Raw genomic sequence first — 22,852 nt, forward strand, 5'->3', positions numbered from 1 at the left:
ATCGAAGAAACAGAATCGAATATAGAGATTGATGCACTTACACACAATAAGTTTTGCCCTAGTTATTCATACTCATATAATGTTTGGGCTATTTACAAGTATAGCCTCAACAGGCACATCTAAACATATTTACTAATATGTTCCTACTATTGGTTCACACCGGATCCTGCTCGTCTGGTTCCAATCCGGAGGGATCAATTTCCCAACAATATGTATATTCAGTGAAGGGTGAAGGGTGTGGGTCCACCATGCAATGCACTTTCCCACATGCATGCCATGTGCAGCCGGTCGGATACCCAAAGGAAGGTCGGAGTCGAGTTGGTCAAGTGTGAAAAGACAAGTCGAATAGTGTATTTTTATTAAATAGAAAAGAGAGTAATTAGAAATAGAAGAATTAGTTAACTATAGGATCTTGCCAAACATGCAAGTGTACATTCTTGGAAAAGACTCTCAGATCACTTATAAAATAGGATCCAGAGCATTGTATTTGTATCATTCTATTTTGGTTAATATAAGTTTTTGGTCGCTAGTGTATCTGTCGTGTCGACTAATCTGTGTATTCGTTTATGTTCGGATCTATTCTCTGTTATACGTATATTATATCTAATAGTTGATCAAGTTCCTATTCCTATTTATAGTAGTTAAATCTACATTACGATTATGAGTAAGCGCATTCCACAGTTGACAAACACCATTTCTCCAACCACAATCATCTTGATAGAACGGTTCAATGATAGAACATTCGACCTATTGTGTCTGTCAATAGAGAGTCAACAGAGTGTTAACAAGAATCTAGACTCTAATACTAGATTCAGAAACATGCATCCATATTCTGAAACATTTGCTCTCATAAACATGTAGGGATATTAATATATCATGCAAGTTTTCAAAATGCAACAAGAAGGAATATTCAGAAATCATCCATTGCATACAAACCATTATCAAGAACATATTAAAAAATCATCCCAAGCAAACATCCAACAAGAATCTAAACCCTAATACCTTTTCAAGAACATTTTAAAATTTTAAGCATCCATTTCCAAACACTCAAAAACTTTCACAAAACCATTTTCAAGGAGCAAAAAAAGAGTAGAATCCAATAAAATACATACATCCCAACTCAGTAGGTGGTGATGCACAAATGTAGGTGTAGGTTGTTGGCAGCTCCAAGCGATGATGGCTTCTTCCTTCCCATAACCCTGGCTGCCATTTCAAAAATGTGAGGAAAATGACATACATTAGGGTTTTAGTTGACGACAATTATAAGTCAGGCTCTCCCAATTCTTGGGATCCCTCAACTAGTCGGGATCCCTTTATGAGTCAAGCTCTTGCCTTTGAGTCGGACAACTACAAAGTGTGAAGTCGATCAATTGAGATTTGAATGGTCAGGCTACTCGGGCTTCTAATAGTAAGATTTTCGATGGCACACTTTTTTTGGATAAAGATCTGACGGTGTAGATCACACATGCCCTTGGAAACGTGCTTTGCATTGTTTGTGGCCGCAATCCCCTCACCATGTCTCGTTATGATTTGGGTGCAAATAGACGCGTCATTATGCCTGTCACATTCAATTTAACATAGAAGATGTGTAACCTATGGAAGAATTTATGGATGATCACATAGTTCATGCGTCATGCTTACTAAATGAGTTTGTTTGTATGACTTGTAGCAAAGGGCTTGGCTTCAAAGCTTATATAATTGTTTTGTGGAATTTGATATTGCTTAGTATATTGCATACTTGTGTTTAGTATGTATTTGAGAGCTATCATGGATGTTAATGTACATGTACTTTCTCTGACATATATTTGAGAATTGAATTATATTTTGTCATTCACAACTTCTACACATCACTTGTCCACTTATGGAACACCAAGGTTTTCACTATTATATTGCAACCCTAAACATCCTATTTGAATAGCTTCCCTTCATGAGAAGTTTTAGTTCTTGAAGAAACCCTTAAAGCCAAACAACTTCATATCCGCTGAAAGAATGCCACCCTCGTACTCGAAAGGGGTCATTAACGAGGGCATATTTGATGTTCATTGTATGTAAGGCCACCAATGACAAGAAGATGCACATTAATTGTCTGATTACACGCTCCCATTCCTCAAAACATGATGTGAGCGGAGCCACCTCGATGTGATCTGTAAGCTGCTGCGGTGGCCAACGGAGTGGGTTAGTTAGTGACTCCACACTCGTATTTATTGTACACATATGTAGGAGGAGGTGGTGAAGGAGAGAGAGTGGCTTTGGCTTTGGTTAAGTTAATTCAGTTAGTAGAAGTGGTGTGCGTGCTTAAGAAGAAAAATAAGGTCAACTGTATATGTATGTATACACACATATTTTAAAACTTAACTTGCACTATGTATGTATGTATGTATATATATATATATACATAATAACATTGTTAAAGAAGAGCTGATTCGTTTGTTTTTGTTTTGTTTCTGAGGTCGGCCCCCTGATCAGATTAGGTTTAGGGCTTTGGAGAGAACAAACAGTGCAGACACAATCATAGCTGGCTAGGTTTCCGCTGACCTCTCGTTTGTCATGGGGGACTACGAGGGAGATAATGGGACCTACGAATCCCCTCCCAACAGAAAAGACCAGTCTAATAGAAGCAGACATCGCGAGGTAAGAGCTTTGCCCATCCACCCTCGCTCTGGTTCCGTGGATGTTTTGTTTCCTGCGTCTATGTTCTGGCATTATGGTTTTGCGTTTCTGAACTCGAGTAATGGAGTCATCTTCCAGTCGGAAATTTTATGCTACAAAGTCGAATTAATCTTTCTTGAGGATAGAAGACTGTTTTAATTGCATTTTCTGAATCTCAAACATTTTTAATTGGCCACTTTTATATCAGAAGGATTCTGATGATAAGAAATGGTGTGAACCTTGAACTAAGCGTAGCTGCCCATCCAAATATATGACACTGGCTATTTTTGACAATGTTACTATATCGACAGAAAATGTACTGGGAGGAAAGACATCTGGCTAAGGGTGAAACAACTCGAGTGAAATGAAAGGGTGGGTGGATTAGGTGGAAGATAAAATATAATAGACCATTCTTGACATCATAAGATGTATGGATGTTTATCCACCATAGGCAGAGATGATTGTAATCCAATTGATCCGTGAATAATGAATTCAAGTTGTATAAGGGCAATGTATCCTAAAAACAGGATAGAGTGCGCTTGATAATTCTGCCAATTCTGAAGGTGCATTTCCCAATTTTGGGGACTTTCTTTTCGTAAAATAGAAATAAAGTCACGTTGCCTGTCTACAATCACAGGAACACAGAACTTACAGATGCAACCACAGAAATGTTGTGCAATTTCTTGTGTAACTACATGTCTTTTGCAAGTCAGGTCTCCAAGCTTCTTTCTTCAATGTATTTTTTGAGGCATTGACATGCACAATGAAACAAAATAATAAAATCTATGTGTCAAACTTCAATTTTAATATTGATTGGTGAGTTGAATAATTTATATTATTTCAGACATTGATCTCACATAAGCTTGATTGTATCCAAAATAACAACGAATCACCATTGATACCATGGAATTTATTTACGTAAAAGATACTAAAGACTAATAAATTATTGATTCCCTTAGACATTTGGCAAGAGAAAATATTGTATTTTTTGGAAAAAAGAGAACTGCTTTTCAAGCATCTGATATCCTGACTTTATGCTGAACTTTTTCTGTCTGACAGCACATCTTGTTTTTCTAGAACACTTAACAAACACGAATCACATTGGACGATTAAGCTTTTGTTATATTTTCACTTGGTTTGACACTTTACTAGTCATGGTACTCTCTCCATATCACAATGGAGAACCCTTTGAACAAATTAGAATTGTTGACTAGTGATAGGCGTTGAAAGAATCGTACAAGTAGATTGATATAGACTTTGGCTTTGGTAACTGGTGCAAAGTTTTTTTCATATGCCTGAAAAACTTTTTGTTTTTACAATTTTTAACATTATCTAGAAACTGAATAACTAACAACTATCCTAGTTAGAGATACAATGTGATAAATAAAAGCACTAATCACATTTTATGGATCCGTCCATCTTGTCCCATGACATGCTGGATGGGCAAGGAGTTCCCTCAAAGATAGAGGGAAGAAAGCCGAATCTACTTTCTTTTTAAAAAATATCTAATTCGATGTAAAGAAGCTAGTGATTTACACAATGTTCTAAGTGATGATAGTCACCATTTTTTATGTGATGTCTCTTTTGGTTCAGAGGGATGCACATGAATCTAAGGCAAGAAATCAGACAAAGGATCACGATCGTGATTCAAAACGTCGAGATGGAAATGATAGGATTCAGAGTGAAAGGAGTGCTAGAGATAGTGAACAGAGATCTCATAGAGACAATGAACACAAATCTCATAGGGATAATGATCATAAATCACATAGAGGCCGAGATCGTGAACGAGGGCATGACCGTGACAGGTATATTCTGTCTACATAATTTGTAGCAAAGTGTAGTGTTTTTATCCATGGCACTCTTAACACCAGTGTGTCACACTAAAACTCTTATTTTAGTTCCCTACTTTAATTGTCTATAGTGGGATATTTATATAACTAAATTGGTGCAGACATGGCTATGATCGTGATCAAGATCGGGAGCATAGGCACAAGCATAAGTCACGATCTCCACCAAGAGACACATCAAAACAACACTCCAGATCTCGTTCACGTTCTCGGGAACGAAGGTAATTTGCATATTTTTTTCAAAACATATTTTGTTGCTATTAGTCATTAAGTATATATTTTTAATTCAGACATATAGTTATATGATATGCGAAAGTTGTAATCCTAAGGGAAATTTCTCTATGAAATGGAATGAGGGCAATTGAGATAACTTAACTGCAAGTCAATATGAGGAAGAAAGGGAGCTTATTATAGGTTAATATCTCATAAGAGGGAGCATGTTGGAAGCCAACACAACCAAACTGTGATATTCCTAGTGATGAAGAGCATGATAAGCACTCCATTCTGAAAGAAAGAAAGATATATTAACGTCTTTTAAGAGGCCAAAATGGCCTATAAGACCAAACAAGAGATTACATCTTTGGCGTTGTATAGAGAAAGAAAGAAAGATATATTAATGTCTTTTAAGAGGCCAAAATGGCCTATAAGACCAAACAAGAGATTACGTCTTTGGTGTTGTATAGAGAAAGAAAGAAAGATATATTAATGTCTTTTAAGAGGCTAAAATGGCCTATAAGACCAAACAAGAGATTACATCTTAAGTGTTGTCTCGTCTTTGAGAACAAATCAATATAAGTCCAAACAAGAGATTACATCTTCGGTGTTGTACAGAGAGAAAGAAAGATATATTAATGTCTTTTAAGAGGCCAAAATGGCCTATAAGACCAAACAAGAGATTACATCTTAGGTGTTGTCTCGTCTTTGAGAACAAGTCAAAATAAAATAAATATTACACAGTAAATATAAAAGTAAATAAGATGAAAAGAAAAGAAACAAGGGAATCTGGTTTTTGGCACATGTGAGATTCTCAAGTTAGGTATATTGTAGCTTTTGTCTTCGAAAGATCTCTAGCATAGGTCGATCCAGAATGGAAATGTCTCCGAAGCAAGGGAAGCACCTACGATGGCGGGAGATAATGGCTTTTATTTGTTGATGACAAGGGTTTCGAGGTCGTGGTCCATGGGGCCGGGGCCTACGTGCACGGCAAATTGCCATTGCCCGATCAATTATAACCCTTTGTTATGTCCTGGTCTGAAGCCCATTTATGTATCCCGTGATTGACTTGTAGCATTAGTAGGAGTGATGGGGCTAAAGAGAGAAATAGAGATGTTTGAGTAGGAGCTATAGATAAGATGTTTGAGTAGGAATTAGAGATAACAAAGTAGAACATCATAACTGCATGTAGCAAGCCAACACAACCAAACTGTGAAATCCCTAGTGATGGAGAGAATGATGACGAAGCACTTTGTACAGAGATTTTGAGTAGGAATAAGCGATAAGAAAGTAAAAATATCATAATTGTTAACTTGAAGTTTAAATTGTGTAAAAAAGAATACTATGAGGATTATTATAGAGAGAGATACCTTATCACATGTTGTCTCACACTTATTATTTATGGTTTTAGGTCGAGCTTTGTGGGAATCTAATGCTGACTCTGATGCTAGTCATACCATCCTTAATTTTTTGTTCGCTACAGTCTAGCAAACCCCTTGTCCTAATTTTATGGTTTTCATAGAAAATTTAAGGTTTCTGGCCATTATAAAAACAGGGATGAAAGTTCTACATCATTTTCAACAATAGGGTATTTTTTAAGGGAGAGTCCATGATTTGCTGGAACAGGTAGACGCCAGGCTTGTTTATGTTAGTTTCTGTTTTGATAGATCATCGAAGCGGCAAAGTGGATTTGACATGGCTCCACCAGCTGCTGCTGTTGTTAATGCTGCATTGCCAGGTTTGTCAACTGTTTATTGTCATTTTGTAACTGATTCTGTGTATTATTCAGCTGATTTGCTTAATTGAATAAGAGTAAGAGGGCTGAAGACAGTGATGTTGTTTGGAGTGCATGGATAGGTCTACCATCAACAGTTCCAGGAATGTTGCCAGGAATGTTTCCATTTGCTGCAGCTCAGGCTAGTATTCAACACCACATTAAAATACACTTCTTTATTGTTTGTTAGCTTGGAATTCAATTGTTAGTAAAGGACATTGCAAAATTTTGCATGTTATAGCAGCAGTTCTTGCCAGTTCATTTATTACTATGATCTATTGCATTGCTTTAATCAATAACTGAGCATTCTAAATTTAAAAAATTGCAATGGTAAGCATAGGTGGCTTCCCTTTTGTAAGCCCTTCATTTTGGTGCTTTTAAGTTTGAACCTAAATTATCTGAAAATGGATGTTAATTTCTGCAGTTCAGTGGACTACCAACTGTTTCTATGCAATCAATGACCCAACAGGTCTGATTTCTCATATGTTAACTTTTTTCAGCAATATGTGTAGAGAACTGAAGATAGAATGACAGTTTGCTGAAATGTCTAAAGGCAGAGATACAGAAACTAAAAACAATTATGGGGTTTAATACATAGAAGAGATTAAAGAAAGCAGAAGCAGTTCCGCAAAACAAAAGCCCACTAAAAAATGTACAAGGTAGGCGTGCACACACACATGCTATTCAAGATACATAGAATATACTCTTAGGAGAAGACCTTTAAATGCTGATGGGGCCTCATAAATACCTATTTAATGCTGAGTGGGAATCTTGTCCAAGGATCCCATTCAATGTACAAAATATTCTTATAGGAGTTGTACAGTTCTGAAAATAAGACTGTAAAACTCTAATAAAAAATCAGAAAATACTAAATTATATAAAAACCTTTGTATAGTTTAATAGGAGCAACTAAGGGCTGTTAATCCCAACAAACTCCCATTTAAAGGAGCTGGGTTACTCTACTAGGTAACTCCCACTCTCTCAAGGTAGTGTTGATAAACACTTTGGTAAACGATCTTCCAGATTCTTGGCTGTATCATTACACCATCCTCTATCACCTCTCTAATGAAGTGATAGAGAATATCGATATATTTAGTTCTTGCATGGGAAACAGGGTTCTTTGTGAAACATATGGCACTTTGGCTATCACAATGTAGGACTGGAACTTGCTTTGGGAGGCCATGCTCAGTGCACAAGAGAACTAACCAAATGGCCTCTTTAGAAACCTCTATAGCTAAGATATTCTCAGCTTCTGTAGTAGAGAGTGCAATAATCTGTTGCAGCAGTGAACACAAAATAGATTTTCTTGTGTCTACATCTCTAGCCATATTAGAATCACGATAACCATGAAGATTCAAGTCACCTTTGCCATAACAAATGCATGTTTCCTTAGTGCCTTTGAGATATCTAAGGATAGACTTGAGGGCAGCCCAATTGTTGTCCAGGTTGAACTCCTACTACTCCTACTGCATATGAAATATCAGGTCTTGTTGATACCATGCATACATTAATGACACACAAGCTGAAGCATATGGGATAGCTTGCATTGTATCTGTTTCCCCTTGGTCTTTGGGACAATGTGCTTTTGGAAGCTTTACTTGTGGTTGAAGAGGCACTGAAGGTGGCTTTGCATTAGTCATCTGAAATCTTTCCAATACCTTCTCAATGTACTTTTCTTGGAACACAAATAGTAACTTCTTGTCTGTCTCGTCTGATTCTTTTTCCAAGAATGTGCTCAGCTTTTCCGAGATCTTTCATGGGAAATGCAGATTTGAATTTGTATTTTACTTCTTGCAAAGTTGTTTCATGCTTTCCTGCAATGAGCATGTCATCAACATACAAAACCAAAATAATAGGACTTCAATTAGTTTCCTTTTTCATATAGAGACAAGGATCTGCTTTACCCCAAGTGAAACCATTTGAGAGCATGAAAGAGTCAAATTTCTTACACCATAGGTGCGGATCTTGTTTCTTCCCATAGAGGCTGTATTGAAGTTTACAAACTAGATGCACATTTCCTGGCTGCAACATATAAAGCTCTTCATTTAGACTTACACGAAGGAAAGTCGTCTTTACATCCATATGATATAACCAACAGCAAATCCCAAAAGGCTGAAATAGTGAAAAGTGTCCTAAGTGTAGTCATTTTCAGAGTCGGCAGACCTGCTGAAGTCAATTGATGAATAAGAATTGGAATTATTCGACCTAGAGAGGCCGATTGACGAGCAGAATCCTGCAGGTCCGCCTCCTGTTATGTTTGGAGAACTAGAAGACTCCCCACTTGCTTTTTGATGAATTTCTTCATCAAGGATTGCTCCTCTAACTCCATCAAATGTAAGGCTTGCACTATCTGAGAATGAGATTAGAAGAACCTCCCATGTTTTAGGCAATGTCATGAGTAAGAACGTAGCCTTTATTCTGTCATCAGAGATTTGCAATCTCACATCTTGAAGTTGATTGAATAGACCATTGAATTTTTAAATGTGTTCAACTGCAAACTTGGCATCATCAGGTCGTGCAACCATGAGCCTTCTCATGAAACGAACTTGATTCACTGCAGTTGTTACTCATACATAGTCTTCAATTTGTGCCGTACGTCATGACCACTAGGCAGCCCCTTGATATTTCCTAAAACTCCATCTGATACTGCCCTGTAAATGTGGGCAACTGCCTTAGGTTTGAGCAGTAAAGTTGCATCATCCATACCAGCTGATTTGTTTTCCTCCAATGCTTCTGCACATCCTTGTAAGTAAAGTGTGCTTTCCATTCTAACCTTCCATAGATTGAATCCAATGCCATGAAATGTCCTGAATTCTACCCCAACATTGGATGATGTATTTACTATGGTAAAAGGATGAATATGGAACAGACATGAAAAATAAACTCACTTATTCAAAGTGGAAGACTACGCAATGGAGCTCCTTAAAGTTTGCCACCTCACTCTGATACCAGTTGTACAGAAGTGACGATAGAATGACAGTTCTCTGCAATATCTAAAGACAAAGGTGTAGAAACAAAAAACAATTATGGGGTTTAACATATAGGAGAGATTAATAAAGCAGAAACAGTTTTGCAAAACAAAAGCCCACTACTTGAAAAATGTACAAGGTAGGAGTGCGCACACACCCATATATGCTATCCAAGATACATAGAATATGCTCTTAGGAGAAGAGCTTTAAATGCTGATTGGATAGCTAAGTCATGGCCTCATAAATACCTATTTAATGCTGAGTGGGAATCTTGTTTAAGAATCCCATTCAGTGTTCAAAATATTCTTGCAGGAGTTGTAGTACAGTTCTGAAAACGAGACTGTACAACTTTAACAAAAGATCAGAAAATATTAAACTATATAAAAAGTTTGCCTAGTTTAATAGGAACAACCTAAGGGCCGTTAATCCCAACAATATTTCAGCTATTTGACAAATGTTTTTTTAATGGAAACAAGGCAACAAGGCATGCAAGGAGAGTGTATGTTGGGGGTCTACCCCCATTGGCCAATGAACAGGTATTTTTTCCATGAGTTTCGAGGCAATGAAGGCACTGTTATAATGTGTTTCGTGCTATATAACTTACATAGCCATGGATAATCTATCATGTAAGCTTAATTATATATATTGATAAGTTGGAGAAAACATATCTTTAAAAGATGAAAAAAATTCAATCAACTGTCTATGCTTTGTGGAGTATGCAGAAATGTTTGTTTTAGGAACTAAGTTTGTTTCCTGGCCTAGACCATTGCAACTTTCTTTAGTCAAGTCATGGCAGTGATAGGTGGCAACTCAGCTGGTCCAGGTAAATGATTGTAGAAACTGCAAAGATTGACTTCACTTTAACTCAAAAGTGGATTGTACATATTACTCATTTGTAAGTTTGTATAAATTCTCTAGGTGATGCTGTGGTGAATGTTTATATTAATCATGAAAAGAAATTTGCATTTGTGGAGATGCGAACTGTTGAAGAAGCAAGCAATGCAATGGCGCTTGATGGCATCATATTTGAGGTACATGTTACTTTGTGTAAATTATCCAGCGTTATAGGCATTGGATATAATATTTTCAGCTATTGTTTCTATATAGGGTGTCTCAGTCAGAGTAAGGCGTCCAACAGATTATAACCCCTCAGTAGCTGCTACCCTTGGCCCAAGTCAACCCAGTCCACATCTCAATCTAGCTGCTGTTGGGCTAACATCTGGGTAGCAATTGCTTTAAAGGACCTTGAAAGTTTTTTGGACGAATATAATTGAAATAATTCTCTTAGTGTTCAAGTTTGATTTGCTAGGGCTATTGGTGGTGCTGATGGACCAGATAGAGTTTTTGTTGGAGGACTGCCATACTATCTTACGGAAGTACAAATCAGAGAACTATTGGAGTCATTTGGGTAGGACTCTTATGCTAATTAATGTTATACCATAAAGTATAAACTGATTAAAAGGTATTTTGTTCATATATTTTTTGCTGAAAAGCAAGGAAAGCAGAGAAAAATGGCTATCTACTCAAAAGTCTGTTAAGTGGTTTAGTCTATCATGACAATTGACTAATTGGTTTATAGTGAAGGGTAGTTTCAGCCTCAGAAGATAAATGAAGGTCAGGGACTCTTTAATAAGGATGTTGGATTAGATTCTGTTAGGGTTACATGGAATCTCCTTGGCTATGGAAAAAGTTCTCCAAAACAGTCTCACGGGTCTTGCTAATTGCAAACCAATAAATAACCAAAAACAAGAATATAAGACATTTGAAAATTACAAACTAATTCAGAGAAAAATTTCAGGCAGAACCCAAATCAACATTTTAAACCATATTTCATTGAACCTCTACAAAACAGAACTTCCTTTTATTAAATTTGTGTTCTCCAGCTGTGAAGTTTTGAGGCTGCAGTGTATCTACTCATTCAGCACCCAGCAGTCGAATCAATCATCGTTAGGAAATTACAAGAGATGAGCTCATCTTTAGTTGGCACCAGTAATGATCGCTATGTTGAGATCAGATTGAATTATGCCCTCCATAGGGTTAATCATATGAAGTAATTCTTAGAGACCGGTCAGGATACTAACTAATGTTGACCTTTAGAAAGAAATTTTAGTGAATCATTCAACATTGTCAGGCTATAAGCACATCATTTGTTGCCCAGGGTCATGTCTGAAGAGATGTCTGCAAGAGAAGCAATGGAAATGTTATTGTAATTGTGATGCTATTGTTGATCGGGTAGGGTTGTTGCAACTCATTCATGAAAAATCCTTGGGAACATGAACTAAGATGCAGTCAGCTACTGCACTTTACTCCACATTAGAGAAAAGGGAGTTCGGTTGGCACCCAGGTATCCAAAGTTTCAGTTTCAATGGCAGTTCTTGACTTAGTTCTAGTAATAAGGCCTATATAATAACATCACAGGTTTTAATTATGATTTAAAATGAGAGAATATAACAGAACAGAGCAACAACTATCATACACATTAGACTATCAGCTATGAAGGGATTTAACTTCTGCAATGTGTAGGAATTCAGTATTATCTTGACATGATTGGCGTGATCTTTGATGAAGAAGTTATGAGTTTTTTTATCTATCTAAATCTTCGTATCCATGCCCTGCTTTTTTTCATTTTTTTGAAAAACGCCTCTATCTTTATCCATTGAAGTTCCTTCCTTCGTTGATTGTTATAATACTTGAATCCTTCATATTGAGCTTTATTCTTGGGCATCCTAGCATCCAACATACTTGCAACAATATTTTCTTTTGAATAAAAATTGATTTCGCAATTAGCTATGCATATTTGTAGAAAGAAATCCTTTTTTGTAAGTACTTTTCTTAAAAGGTTTCTTCTCTTTCAGTAAAGGAACATATGTGTTTTGGAACTCATGTAGTATGCATGCTATTATGCTGGTTGTATGCTATATCATTGTCTTTAGAAGGTGGATTTGAAAGTTTGATTAACGATGCATATTTTTAGGAAGAAATCCTTTTTTGCAAGTACTTTTCTTAGAAAGTTTCTTCTCTCTCAGCAAGGGAATTTACGTGCTTTTAGATAAACTTCTAATGTAGTACACAAGTGCACTCTTCTATAATAAATATTTGAAACTATTGTTTTTAGAATTTTATAATCAATCAATTTCAATTCTCTCATAGTCATTCACTCTTTGAGTGGCACACAAATATATAAAGTTCAGAAGCCCAACATATTTTACGAGGATCTTGTAAATGCATCTGTAAATCAATCACTTGTTTCGTTTGCATAATCTCCTCAATATGTTTTCCACCAGCATTGATTTTCTTGCCCATGTAACGTGCATTAGTGATGATTTATAAATCATACTGAAATGCAAGCCAAACCAATCAGTAACCATATTGAATGACCTCTGAGAAGAAAAAATCAACTTCATAAAAAGTTGAGAAGCAGAAAGAAATGCTAAGCCCACATATTCATGTTAAAGGAAAAGTAAAAGTTAAACAGAAATGTGTGCAGACACATTCCAGCTGACGTGCTTTTGGAAAGTGATTCAATGTCACAGATGGATTAACTGTTTTTTTAGGTCACTCCGGGGATTTGATCTGGTGAAAGATCAAGACACAGGCAACTCCAAAGGCTACGGATTTTGTGTTTATCAGGTAAAACCTAGGCCGCAACAATCATGTAGTAGTTAGTTGGTACAGTGAAGTGATAATATCTAGGGCGTGAGAATATGCATGCCGGAGCAAAGAGAGTGGTTATTTTGAATTGATTTACCCACTTACGATATGTCAGGATCCAGCTGTAACTGATGTGGCATGTGCAGCACTAAATGGACTGAAAATGGGTGATAAAACGTTAACGGTTCGAAGAGCAACAGCCAGGTAAAGAATGTGCTGGATCCATTCAGCAGTGTAAAATGCAGACACACCTAATATGTAGACACATTTTTCACAGTGGGCAGCCAAAACCAGAACAAATGTTTGGTCTCCCACAATCACAGCAACAATTGACAATGCAGGTAGTCAATGTAACTTTCCTCAAGATTTAGGAACATGCTTTATCTCGGAGATGTAACCATTTTTCTCTCAAGCAATTCATTTGTGTACTATATGATTGCTAGAATTTGGCTATGCAAATGGGTGGAACAACAATGGCTCTGTCAGGGTATCCTGGTTTGATGACAGGATTCTCTGCTGGTTTGATGCCTGGAGTGACAACTGCGCATTTGTTATCCACTGAAAGTCCATCCAAGGTTATTTGCTTGAGTCAGGTATCTCTTTATTTAGTAATATATTATATTTATGTTGTCATATCTATGTGATGTTATAATAACACATATCTGCATGTTTGAATATGCACACATTATAAATTTGGAGAAACTCTGAAATACCCGCAAGTTTTTCTTTATTTCCAAATGACTTTGCCATGTGCATTTGAGGTAATAATGAGAATTTAGGTCAGGTATCTCTTGATTCTGTAATGTATTAAATTTACATTGTCATATCTATGTAATATTATACTCACGTATATGCATGTTTAAATATGCACACATTGTAAATTAGGAGAAACTTTGAAATACCCCGAGGCTTAGTCTTTATTTCCATGCGACTTAACAATGTGCACTTGAGGAAGTAATGAGAAGTCAGCGGCATTCTGGGATATACTGAGAAAGTTTTTCTTTATTTCCAAGGCGCTTAACCATGGGAATTTGAGGAATTAATGAGAACTCAGGTTGGGATATAAAAGAAAAGTTGGAACATTTCATAGTTTTTCTCTATAAAGTATGTATGGATTCTATCATATTGTGTACCGCAGTACGTAAAATCCATGTTCGTCTAGTATAACATTCGTTTTCCTATGTTGGAAAACGAATGCGAATGTTATCCAAACATTCTTGTGTTTTTTTTTTGTTTTTCCCCCATTTTTTTAATGTTTTTTTTGTTTTTTTTTTCATTTTTAGGCTTATCTACCTCATAATAAGTAGTTAATCCAAAAGAATGGTATTTATCATTCTTTGAGGGTATTTTTCTTTCGCGAATGCGAATGCACGTATGGTTCATACTATGTTGTGTACCATGCATGCATAGTTTGTGTTTCGGCCCTAAGCAAAACTTGGAAAAAACTCTAGACTACCTCTAAGTTTTTCTTTACTTTCAAGGACTTAATTATAGGCATTTGAGGAAATAATGAGAATTGAGAGTCATCTAGGGATATACTATAAAATACCCCTAAGTTCTTTATTTTTGAGGGCTTATCTATGGGTGAAATAACGAGAACACATGCATTTCAGAGTTTTCCTATAAAATTTGTATGGATTCTATTACATAATGTAGCATGCATGCTTAGTTTGCGTTTCAGCCCCAAATAGAACCTAGAAACTAAAACGTGAATTTTGGAAAAAAGTCAAATTATTCTCTCACAACTCTCTTTTTTTTGTATCTTTATCTCTCTCTCCCAAAATGCAAGCTCCATTCAACATTCCATTTGATGTCGAAAATGGGAAGCATGATCTCTTACGTCATTTGATTACGCAAGAGATCAATCTTATTACAGAGGATATATATACAAAGAGCACTAAAAGAAGAAATGAAAAAAGAGATAGAGAAACAGAAAACAGAGTTGTATGTCTCTCTCAAGATTGAGTTATTAGAAGAGATGCGGAAAGACATAACAAGCCATGTCAAGAAATCAAACTTAGAGCTCAAGGATGACATGACACAATACCTTAAGGATGAAATATTCTCAAATAAGGTTGAGTTAGTAGCTATAAAAGTTGATTTAGAAAAAAGGACAAGAAGCAGTAGAAAAATGCATCTCTACAGTTAAAACCAATGTCAAAGGAAATACAAACATGGGCAGACATGGCCAAAGATGCCAAAGCTCAAGCTAAGCATGCCCAAAAAGAAATTAAAGCAAATGCTCCTTGGATAGAGGTAGTGAAAAAACAAAAAGGAACATCCATGGATAGGATGGCAATGATGAATCCTACATTAGAAGAGGAAGCCAAGAGGAAAGCTCGTGCGTTGCATGTACGAGTGGTTGGTTGGGCCGAAAAAGGAAGCCCACAAGAAGATGCTAAGAATCTTGGAACAAAGATTGGGGCATCGGATGTTCCATTTGCTTTAGCGTGGAGGGTGGAAAGAGAGGAGTCTAGAGCTAAAGCCCTTATTATCCGCATCATGGATATTGACAATAAAAAAGCTTTCCTATCTAAAAGAAAGGTACTTAAGGGTGAGAAAATATACTTAGATAATGATCTCACTCCAGCCCAAGTGGCACACCGCAAAGAAAACATGCCATGAGCGCTTGATGCAAGAAAGGAAGGAAGAGGGGCTGTATATAGAGACGGTAAGGTCATTATTACAAAGAAGAGAACCACATGACGATATATGGCCTATGAGACCCTATGCGTGACTATATGGAATTGCAATGACTCTCTATGGACACGTTGGATATTTTGAAGATACCTTCAAAAACACAATTATTGTTATGTATACAGAGACCCACCAGTGCATCGCTAGCAAACTCCTTGAGGTACAATGATGTAGATCGGAGTCAATATGTCGTCCCCAACCTCGAACACCAGGAAGCACTAGAGGTTCGGGAGGAGTGGCTGTGTTATACAAGGATATAGATGGGAGTCAATATGTCGTCCCCAGCCTCGGACACCAGTAAGCACTAGAGGTTCAGGAGGGATGCACGTTACATGTGGATGCCAATCAAAGAGGTGATCTTACGGAGTTATATATTGCAATCTGCTACTTTCCACCTGCCTACTCAAGGTTTGCACCTCTAGGTGAGTCACCATATCTATCATTATATGATCATATCATAAGATTTGCTACAATGGGGGACATAATACTATTAGGAGACTTTAATGAAGGAACCAAGGATGAACAAACAACTATGTTTGACACCAATGAGGCTGTTTATGGAGAAGTTATGGCAGAAGAGGTTGGTCTAAAGCGACAAGCTCAAGATATGAGTGTTACAATTGAATATGACAAACACTTTCTAGCCTTGGGAAATGTGCATGGATTTGTGATATATAATGGATTGTCACAATGGCCTGGATCAGATGCTTTGACATGTTGGAACCCAAAAGGAGGTGCAAGCACAATCGATTATCTAATGGGATCTCCATCTCTTATGCCTGAAATAAAAGAGTTCACTATTTCGGGTAGACCTATTGGCTTGGCAGCAGATCATGCATATCTACGTTTCGTGGTAAAGGATGGATGCACAAGGGATGTATATGCTAAGGAGAGTGGGCTGGCTAAGTATCAATTTACTCATGAGACAATTGATGTGTATAATTGTGGAGTATATGATGGCATGCTAGATTTGGATCCTTTCGCACCCCTTGATGAACTTACCCAAGGATTGTCAAAATCATTGCATAAAGCAGCCACAAATGCCTTTTCTCACACAACGGCCAATCCCCCCAAACTTGGTAGAGTAATACAAAATAGTTGGTATGATGAGGAATGTTGTGATACAAGGAGATGCTTGCAGCGTGAAGTAACTCGGGGCATTTATACACACAAACAAGTGAGAGCAACCTTCCAACGCCTCACGGAAGAAGAAGAGATCGTATTTAGCTAAATTTGAAGATCATTTGTATGCTTGTTTCTAGGATAAGAAAGTAAAAGAGCTTGGAAAATGTTTAATGAGAGGCAACCTACCACACAACCGACCTCACCTTAGGTGTGGCATGAATATGCAAAGGTCCTATATGATATCCCAAGACAACCTCCTCTTCCCCACCCACATGGCTCATTCCCACATGCATCAACCTTTTTTACTCCACAAAATGTAAGAAATGCCATTGATCGGTTACAATTTGGGAAGGCCTAGGATCATGATGGATTGGTGGGTGAGCACTTTATCTATGCCCGTGACACCTTGATCCCATTGCTAGCACACATCTTTAATAGAGCCATGTATGAAGGTTTCCCTACTAGATGGACTCAGCATACCATTGTGCCAATCCTCAAGAGTGGAGACCCCATGATGCCAAGCAACTATAGGACAATAATGATTGGCCATTACTTGGCTAAACTATATGGATTTATTCTAGAATGAGAATTGAGTATATGGGCAGAGCAGAATGGCTGCTGTTCAGCTGGACAGGCAGGCTTTCTGAAGGGGTTCACAACGTTGGACCACATATTGACCCTCTAGGCCCTTATTGAGGAGGGCAGAGTCCATAATAAGAGGATTTATTGCTGCTTTTATATTTACGGAATAATGTTTATTTTATTTTGACTTGTTCTCAAAGATGAGACAACACTTAAGATGTAATCTCTTGTTTGGTCTTATAGGCCATTTTGGCCTCTTAAAAGACGTTAATATATCTTTATTTCTTTCTTGCTTTCTGTATCCTCTGTAACCTCAATTTTAAAATGTCACTAATGTTAAATTGTCTCAAAATGAATGGCTTGCACAATTCACCACATTTAAGCTCTTGTGATTTCCCTTGCCGCCCCAAGGCTGGATAGGAAATAGCAAATCTAACAGAAAAACTACAAAAGCAAATTTTATTCATCCAGATGAATAAAACATCCACAAATGTTTTGCAAGCTGGCATATTGATGAATATTGGAATGTGAATGTATAGAGGAAAAGAAAGAGACAGGAACTTATGAGTTCATATTGTAGTCAGCCGCATTGGATGCTCTCCAAATGAATGGAGAATTGCCTAGCATATTTGTTAAGGTCAAGTACTGAAATACTGGGAACATTATTGAGAGAAGTTGGCTGATGTGCAAGTTCAAATCTAGACAAAGATGCTAAAGCAACACCTACCATCACACCAATGTCCACACTCTCACAGATTGACAATAGAAAGTGAGGGCCATGGTTACTAGAGTTTTAAGCATATCTCATTGTTACACTTGCCAAACCTGACTTCTGGCTACATGTAGATAAACCTTTTTTTCTGGCTTTAGTCCTAGCTTTCCCCCATTAGTTCTGGGAAGAGGACTTAGTAAAGTCTTGTAGGTCCCATGTGTCATTTTGGCCCTCAACGTATATAGTAGGAATTGATACTTCGATGCGAAGACATGCATGACCCCAAGTTGCATTGAAAGTATCCTCCCATTTATGAGGGGTAGGTTGGCACTTCATGATGAAAGAACACCATTTCCATTAACTCAGAGTCAAATTTCCAGTTGGTAGTGCCAATGTAATTTATTTCTCATTAGATTTCTTGTATCAGAGATCATGGTGGATTGGTTATACTTTGTTCAATATGGGTATCTACGCAGATTGATATATACTTATTGGTGCTTTGCATGTTTATGACCAGACAGATCCTCCATCCAGAATGGACAATGTTGGTTCTTACCATCAGTTAATTCTCCTTTAGATAAAAATGCGTGGACTTTTATCTCTTTCCTATTAGTGGCAAAGATACTTGCATTACCCTAGCCTTCGGTAGTTTCACTCATTGGATGATCAATATAACTATTGTTGAAACTTGAAGCATTCAAGCGTTTCTGGATATGCGAGCAGGATTTTGGCTAGTTTATAATTACATCTATCTCTAAATTCTAGGATTTTGTTAATATAGTTCATTAAAGCTTAATATCTGAGAAAAAGCGATCCTTATTGTGAAGTCAGTTTTTGTTTGTAAGAAAAGATTGTTGCAAATACGTTGGATGCTAAGATTTCCAAGAGTAAAGCATGATATGAAAGGTTCAAGTATCATAACAATCAAAGGAATGAACTTGAAGGGATAAAGTTGGAGGTGTATTTCAAAAGTGTCAAAAAGTAGAAAAAAGCAAGGCGTGGACACTAAGATTTAGATAGATAAAAAAGCTCATAACTTGTTCATCCGATATTCAAATTTCGAAATAAAAGATGCATAGAAAAGTTGACAATGGAAGGTTTCCAAAAATATCTTGTATGAAAAATTTGGGAATATAAAGGAGAAATAGTGGTATAAAAAACGACTCATATAGACTAGCGTATATTTCTTAAAAAAAGCAAGAATAACGCAACCAGAACCCTAGAAATAGGAGGGAATTCTTTGCCATAGGGGAAGGAGGGAGGAGGAATAGGTCTACAAGAAATGAGAAGAGTCTTGGTAGAAGGAGCGAAGACGGGAAGTCTATTTTGGTTTAGAGTCATAGAAAGAAAAAAAGTTCTATGTAGTTGAGGTTTTAGTTGGAGTCTAAGAAGTTTGTATTGTTCCCCTAATGTTGTAATATAACATTCCTTTTTCTTTCTTTTCTCTATCTCTCTTCATCATTTTTCGCCCTCCAAGGAGGGTAGATTCCTTTCGTATTGTTCGAAGCCAAGATGGCTTTTCAATTTGCTTTTGCAGGTGATGGCATACAAGATGCTGGAACTTTTTTGGCCGCTTTTGATCACATGCAATGTCAATAGGGAAGATGACAAATATTGAGAAACTTCCTTTATTGGTGGCCCCTTTCTATGGAAGAGCAAGAAATTGGTATGAGTCCTTACAACCTAACCAACAAGTAAATTACCAACTGTTGGTGCAACAAACAAAGTATATTTGACTCTGTAATGCAATGAAAGTACGGGAGGAACTATTTCGCTTGCGAATGTCCTCCACACCAGAGTATACTGGTTACGAGAGGGAGTTTATTGACCTCTGGACTATGTGGATTCGATTACGTGGTGGAACAGAGGATGAATGGTTTAAGATGTGAGACAATTTATGTGGAGACAGAAAATATTCTTACTTTGCTGTAGGTAAAATGTTCTGCAGAAAAGAGAGAGATGCCACAAAGGGGAATGTTTGGTTCCATGAAATAGCAAGGGTTGCGATTGAGGATTCTTATTATAGGAACTCAACATATCCTTGGGTGGTCCTACAATTGGGTTAGGATCATCATTTAACAATTTTCTGCTGAAAGAAATCATAATTCTTTTCTTTTGAAGTTCTTAAAACTTGTACTCTAGATTTTGTAATGGAGGGAGATTATAAAGTGCCTTTAAAATATCCAATTTGTGTGTATTGACAACTTTGTGTAGCTTAGTTTGACTGTACGCTAGTTTCAAACAAAATCTCTGAATTAACAAAATCTGACCTTTCATATCCTAAATGTATATCTTTACATTTATTGTACTTTAAAGGTCTTTTGTTTACTTAATTTTGTAGTTGATGTGATCAGATTTATCTATTTCTATCAATGGAAACTGTTTTGAAGTGGTTAAATCTGTTGCCTTATATGTGTCTTAGATAAGTCCTATGGATATGTATTATTATGTAAGTATAAAAAATACATTTGGAGGGTTGGGTAACTAGAGCCAATCCCAATGGGATACTTGTGGATGAGCAGGATTGTTTCTTCAAATTAACTCTGCACACTGCAAATCACAATTTGCTTCAAACCAATGCACAAGCCTCTCCATCACGGGAGAATATTGGCAAATCTGATGGGACATGACTTAAAACTTAGGATATACATTTGTTAAAATTCTCTGGGGTTCAATTTGAGCTTAACCAATACCAAATGGTGTGAGGGAACTGGGATGACTGGCCCATGAACAGAGAGTGAGAATGGCAGTCGAGACTGCTAAACAATATATAAATATTTATGGCTTTGATAATGACAAAAAAGTTACAATTTCAATTTAAAAAAGATCTGAAGGTTGAAAATTTCTGTTAGGACCCTGCATCACATGCCTGACTTAGAAATCTCTTCCTAGGATGGTGACCTGGTTCCTAGAAATCTCTTCCTGCATTCCTGAGGGGTTTCTGGTTTCTATACTCAATTGGCAAATAACAGGATTCGAACCTGTATTTTCAAATTCACAATTTGATAATCTGACCATTAAGTCAGACCCATCTTTTGTATGACTTATCATTTTGTTGTATGTGCAAAATTGTATTATTGAATGTCTGGTTGTTTGCAGGTAGTGAGAATAGAGGAGCTAAAAGAAGATGATGTATATGAAGAAATATATGATGACATGAAGGATGAGTGCCGGAAATATGGTGAGTTGCAGGTCCAAAGTTAGTTTCCCTTGTATTATTTTCAAACAGCAGTATATGTCTGTTAAAATTTTCACTCTTTATTACTGTTATCGTTTTCTCAGGTACCCTTGTAAACATAGTGATTCCTAGGCCAAGTCTAAATGAAGACGGTGGTGCTGGTGTAGGGAAGGTAATAAATGTGTTATTCTTGTCTGTCAGTTTTTTAATGAATGGATATTGGTTTGACATTGTGTTCTCTGATATGGTGTGATGATTCTGTGGTATGGAGCTGCCGCTTTCTCTTTCACATGATTCTGGATTTGTTTGACTAATTTAAATCTTCACATTTTTTTATATATTCTGCAGGTATTTTTGCATTACAGTGATGAGAAAGGGGCTATCAAGGCAAAGGAGGTTCTAAATGGAAGGAAGTTTGGTGGTAACACTGTATTAGCTGTATATTATCCAGAAGATAAATTCTTGGCAGGGAAGTATGATAATTAGAACATTTTTCTAGAAATTTTGTTCATATAGGATTTCATAAAATTTTAGGTGGTGACTACTGCAGATATAGTGATCTGTTTTATAGGCTAATATTTTTGTCATGAACAAGAAGACAAGGAATGTCATCAAGGTGTCAAGTTCGTCTATGGTAGAGCATTGGAAGTACCTAGACTATATTTTAGGGGCAGGAAGAGATTTATTTGAAGTTTCAATCATTTTGTTGGCAACATCATGTCAAGGGCCACACTAGGCTTTCTTTTGCCGTGTTAGGCAAATCAAATGTAACTGGAAAGATGCTAGAGCTGACATTAGACTGGAAATAACATCTGTCAAGAGAAAACACACAAAACTGGTGTACAAGTGCTGAGGCTTAATGTCATCTCATTGTATAGAATGTTCTGTCATGTATTTTTTCCTAATCTGAAAAGTCAATATGAAACATAAAGCATAGCCATTGGCATAGATTAAATTGTAAACAAATTTCTGAGTGCAAGAAGCTTGCTGAGATTCACAGAATGCATCTTTATTTTAATGTGAGGTGCAACAAGGTAACTTATGATTGAAAATTTGATGAATTATGTGGGTCTTTTGTTGCTGTGGCTGGCATGCAAACACATTGTAATCTAATGAACACAAGTACCATTCCTTTGCAACAATTCTGAAACTAAGAGAAATAATCAGCAGTGTTGCCTTTTTAAATGTGATTAAACAATACAATGTCTTGGTACCTTGACCTCGTTTTCTTGTTTGGTTCACATGTCTAAATCTTGCAAAAAAACTGTGTAACTGTCTTGTAAAAAGATCAAAACAGCATCTCAAATTTTTGAATTCATCAATGAGTTCACAATTTAAAATGTATATTTGATGATTATATATTAGCATTTTGCAAATCATGAATTACCAAACCATGATCAAATAGTTGATACCATCTTTAAGGGTCAAGATCTTCAACACAACTTAAGCTTTTGA

The 22,852-nt window shown here is 36.7% G+C and overlaps 1 protein-coding gene across 1 annotated transcript; it reads left to right on the forward strand.

Moving 5' to 3' along the window:
* The first annotated feature begins 2,497 nt into the window (after window positions 1-2,497).
* On the forward strand, window positions 2,498-22,331 carry LOC147857694 (splicing factor U2af large subunit B-like). The gene is made up of 18 exons (XM_087327779.1): window positions 2,498-2,631; window positions 4,243-4,454; window positions 4,601-4,717; window positions 6,377-6,447; window positions 6,567-6,625; window positions 6,908-6,952; window positions 9,929-9,988; window positions 10,215-10,275; window positions 10,371-10,483; window positions 10,560-10,675; window positions 10,762-10,860; window positions 13,007-13,082; window positions 13,219-13,307; window positions 13,381-13,444; window positions 13,547-13,696; window positions 21,319-21,400; window positions 21,502-21,569; window positions 21,746-22,331. Exons 1-18 carry the CDS (start codon window positions 2,548-2,550, stop codon window positions 21,881-21,883), a joined length of 1,704 nt encoding a protein of 567 aa, XP_087183905.1. The 5' UTR covers window positions 2,498-2,547; the 3' UTR covers window positions 21,884-22,331.
* Window positions 22,332-22,852: the final 521 nt, after the last annotated feature.

This window comes from Azolla caroliniana, unplaced genomic scaffold, assembly GCF_043228905.1.
Source record: "Azolla caroliniana isolate FFs.n. ecotype wild unplaced genomic scaffold, voAzoCaro1.0.p SCAF_11, whole genome shotgun sequence".
Lineage (NCBI taxonomy): Eukaryota > Viridiplantae > Streptophyta > Polypodiopsida > Salviniales > Salviniaceae > Azolla > Azolla caroliniana.

Bases quoted from the DNA above. Each gene is read 5' to 3' on its own strand.
- LOC147857694 (XM_087327779.1), top strand. From the start codon at position 2,548: ATGGGGGACTACGAGGGAGATAATGGGACCTACGAATCCCCTCCCAAC. The intron at 6,448-6,566 runs GTTTGTCAACTG...GTGCATGGATAG, and splicing joins TGTTAATGCTGCATTGCCAG to GTCTACCATCAACAGTTCCA. The intron at 6,626-6,907 runs GCTAGTATTCAA...TAATTTCTGCAG, and splicing joins TTCCATTTGCTGCAGCTCAG to TTCAGTGGACTACCAACTGT.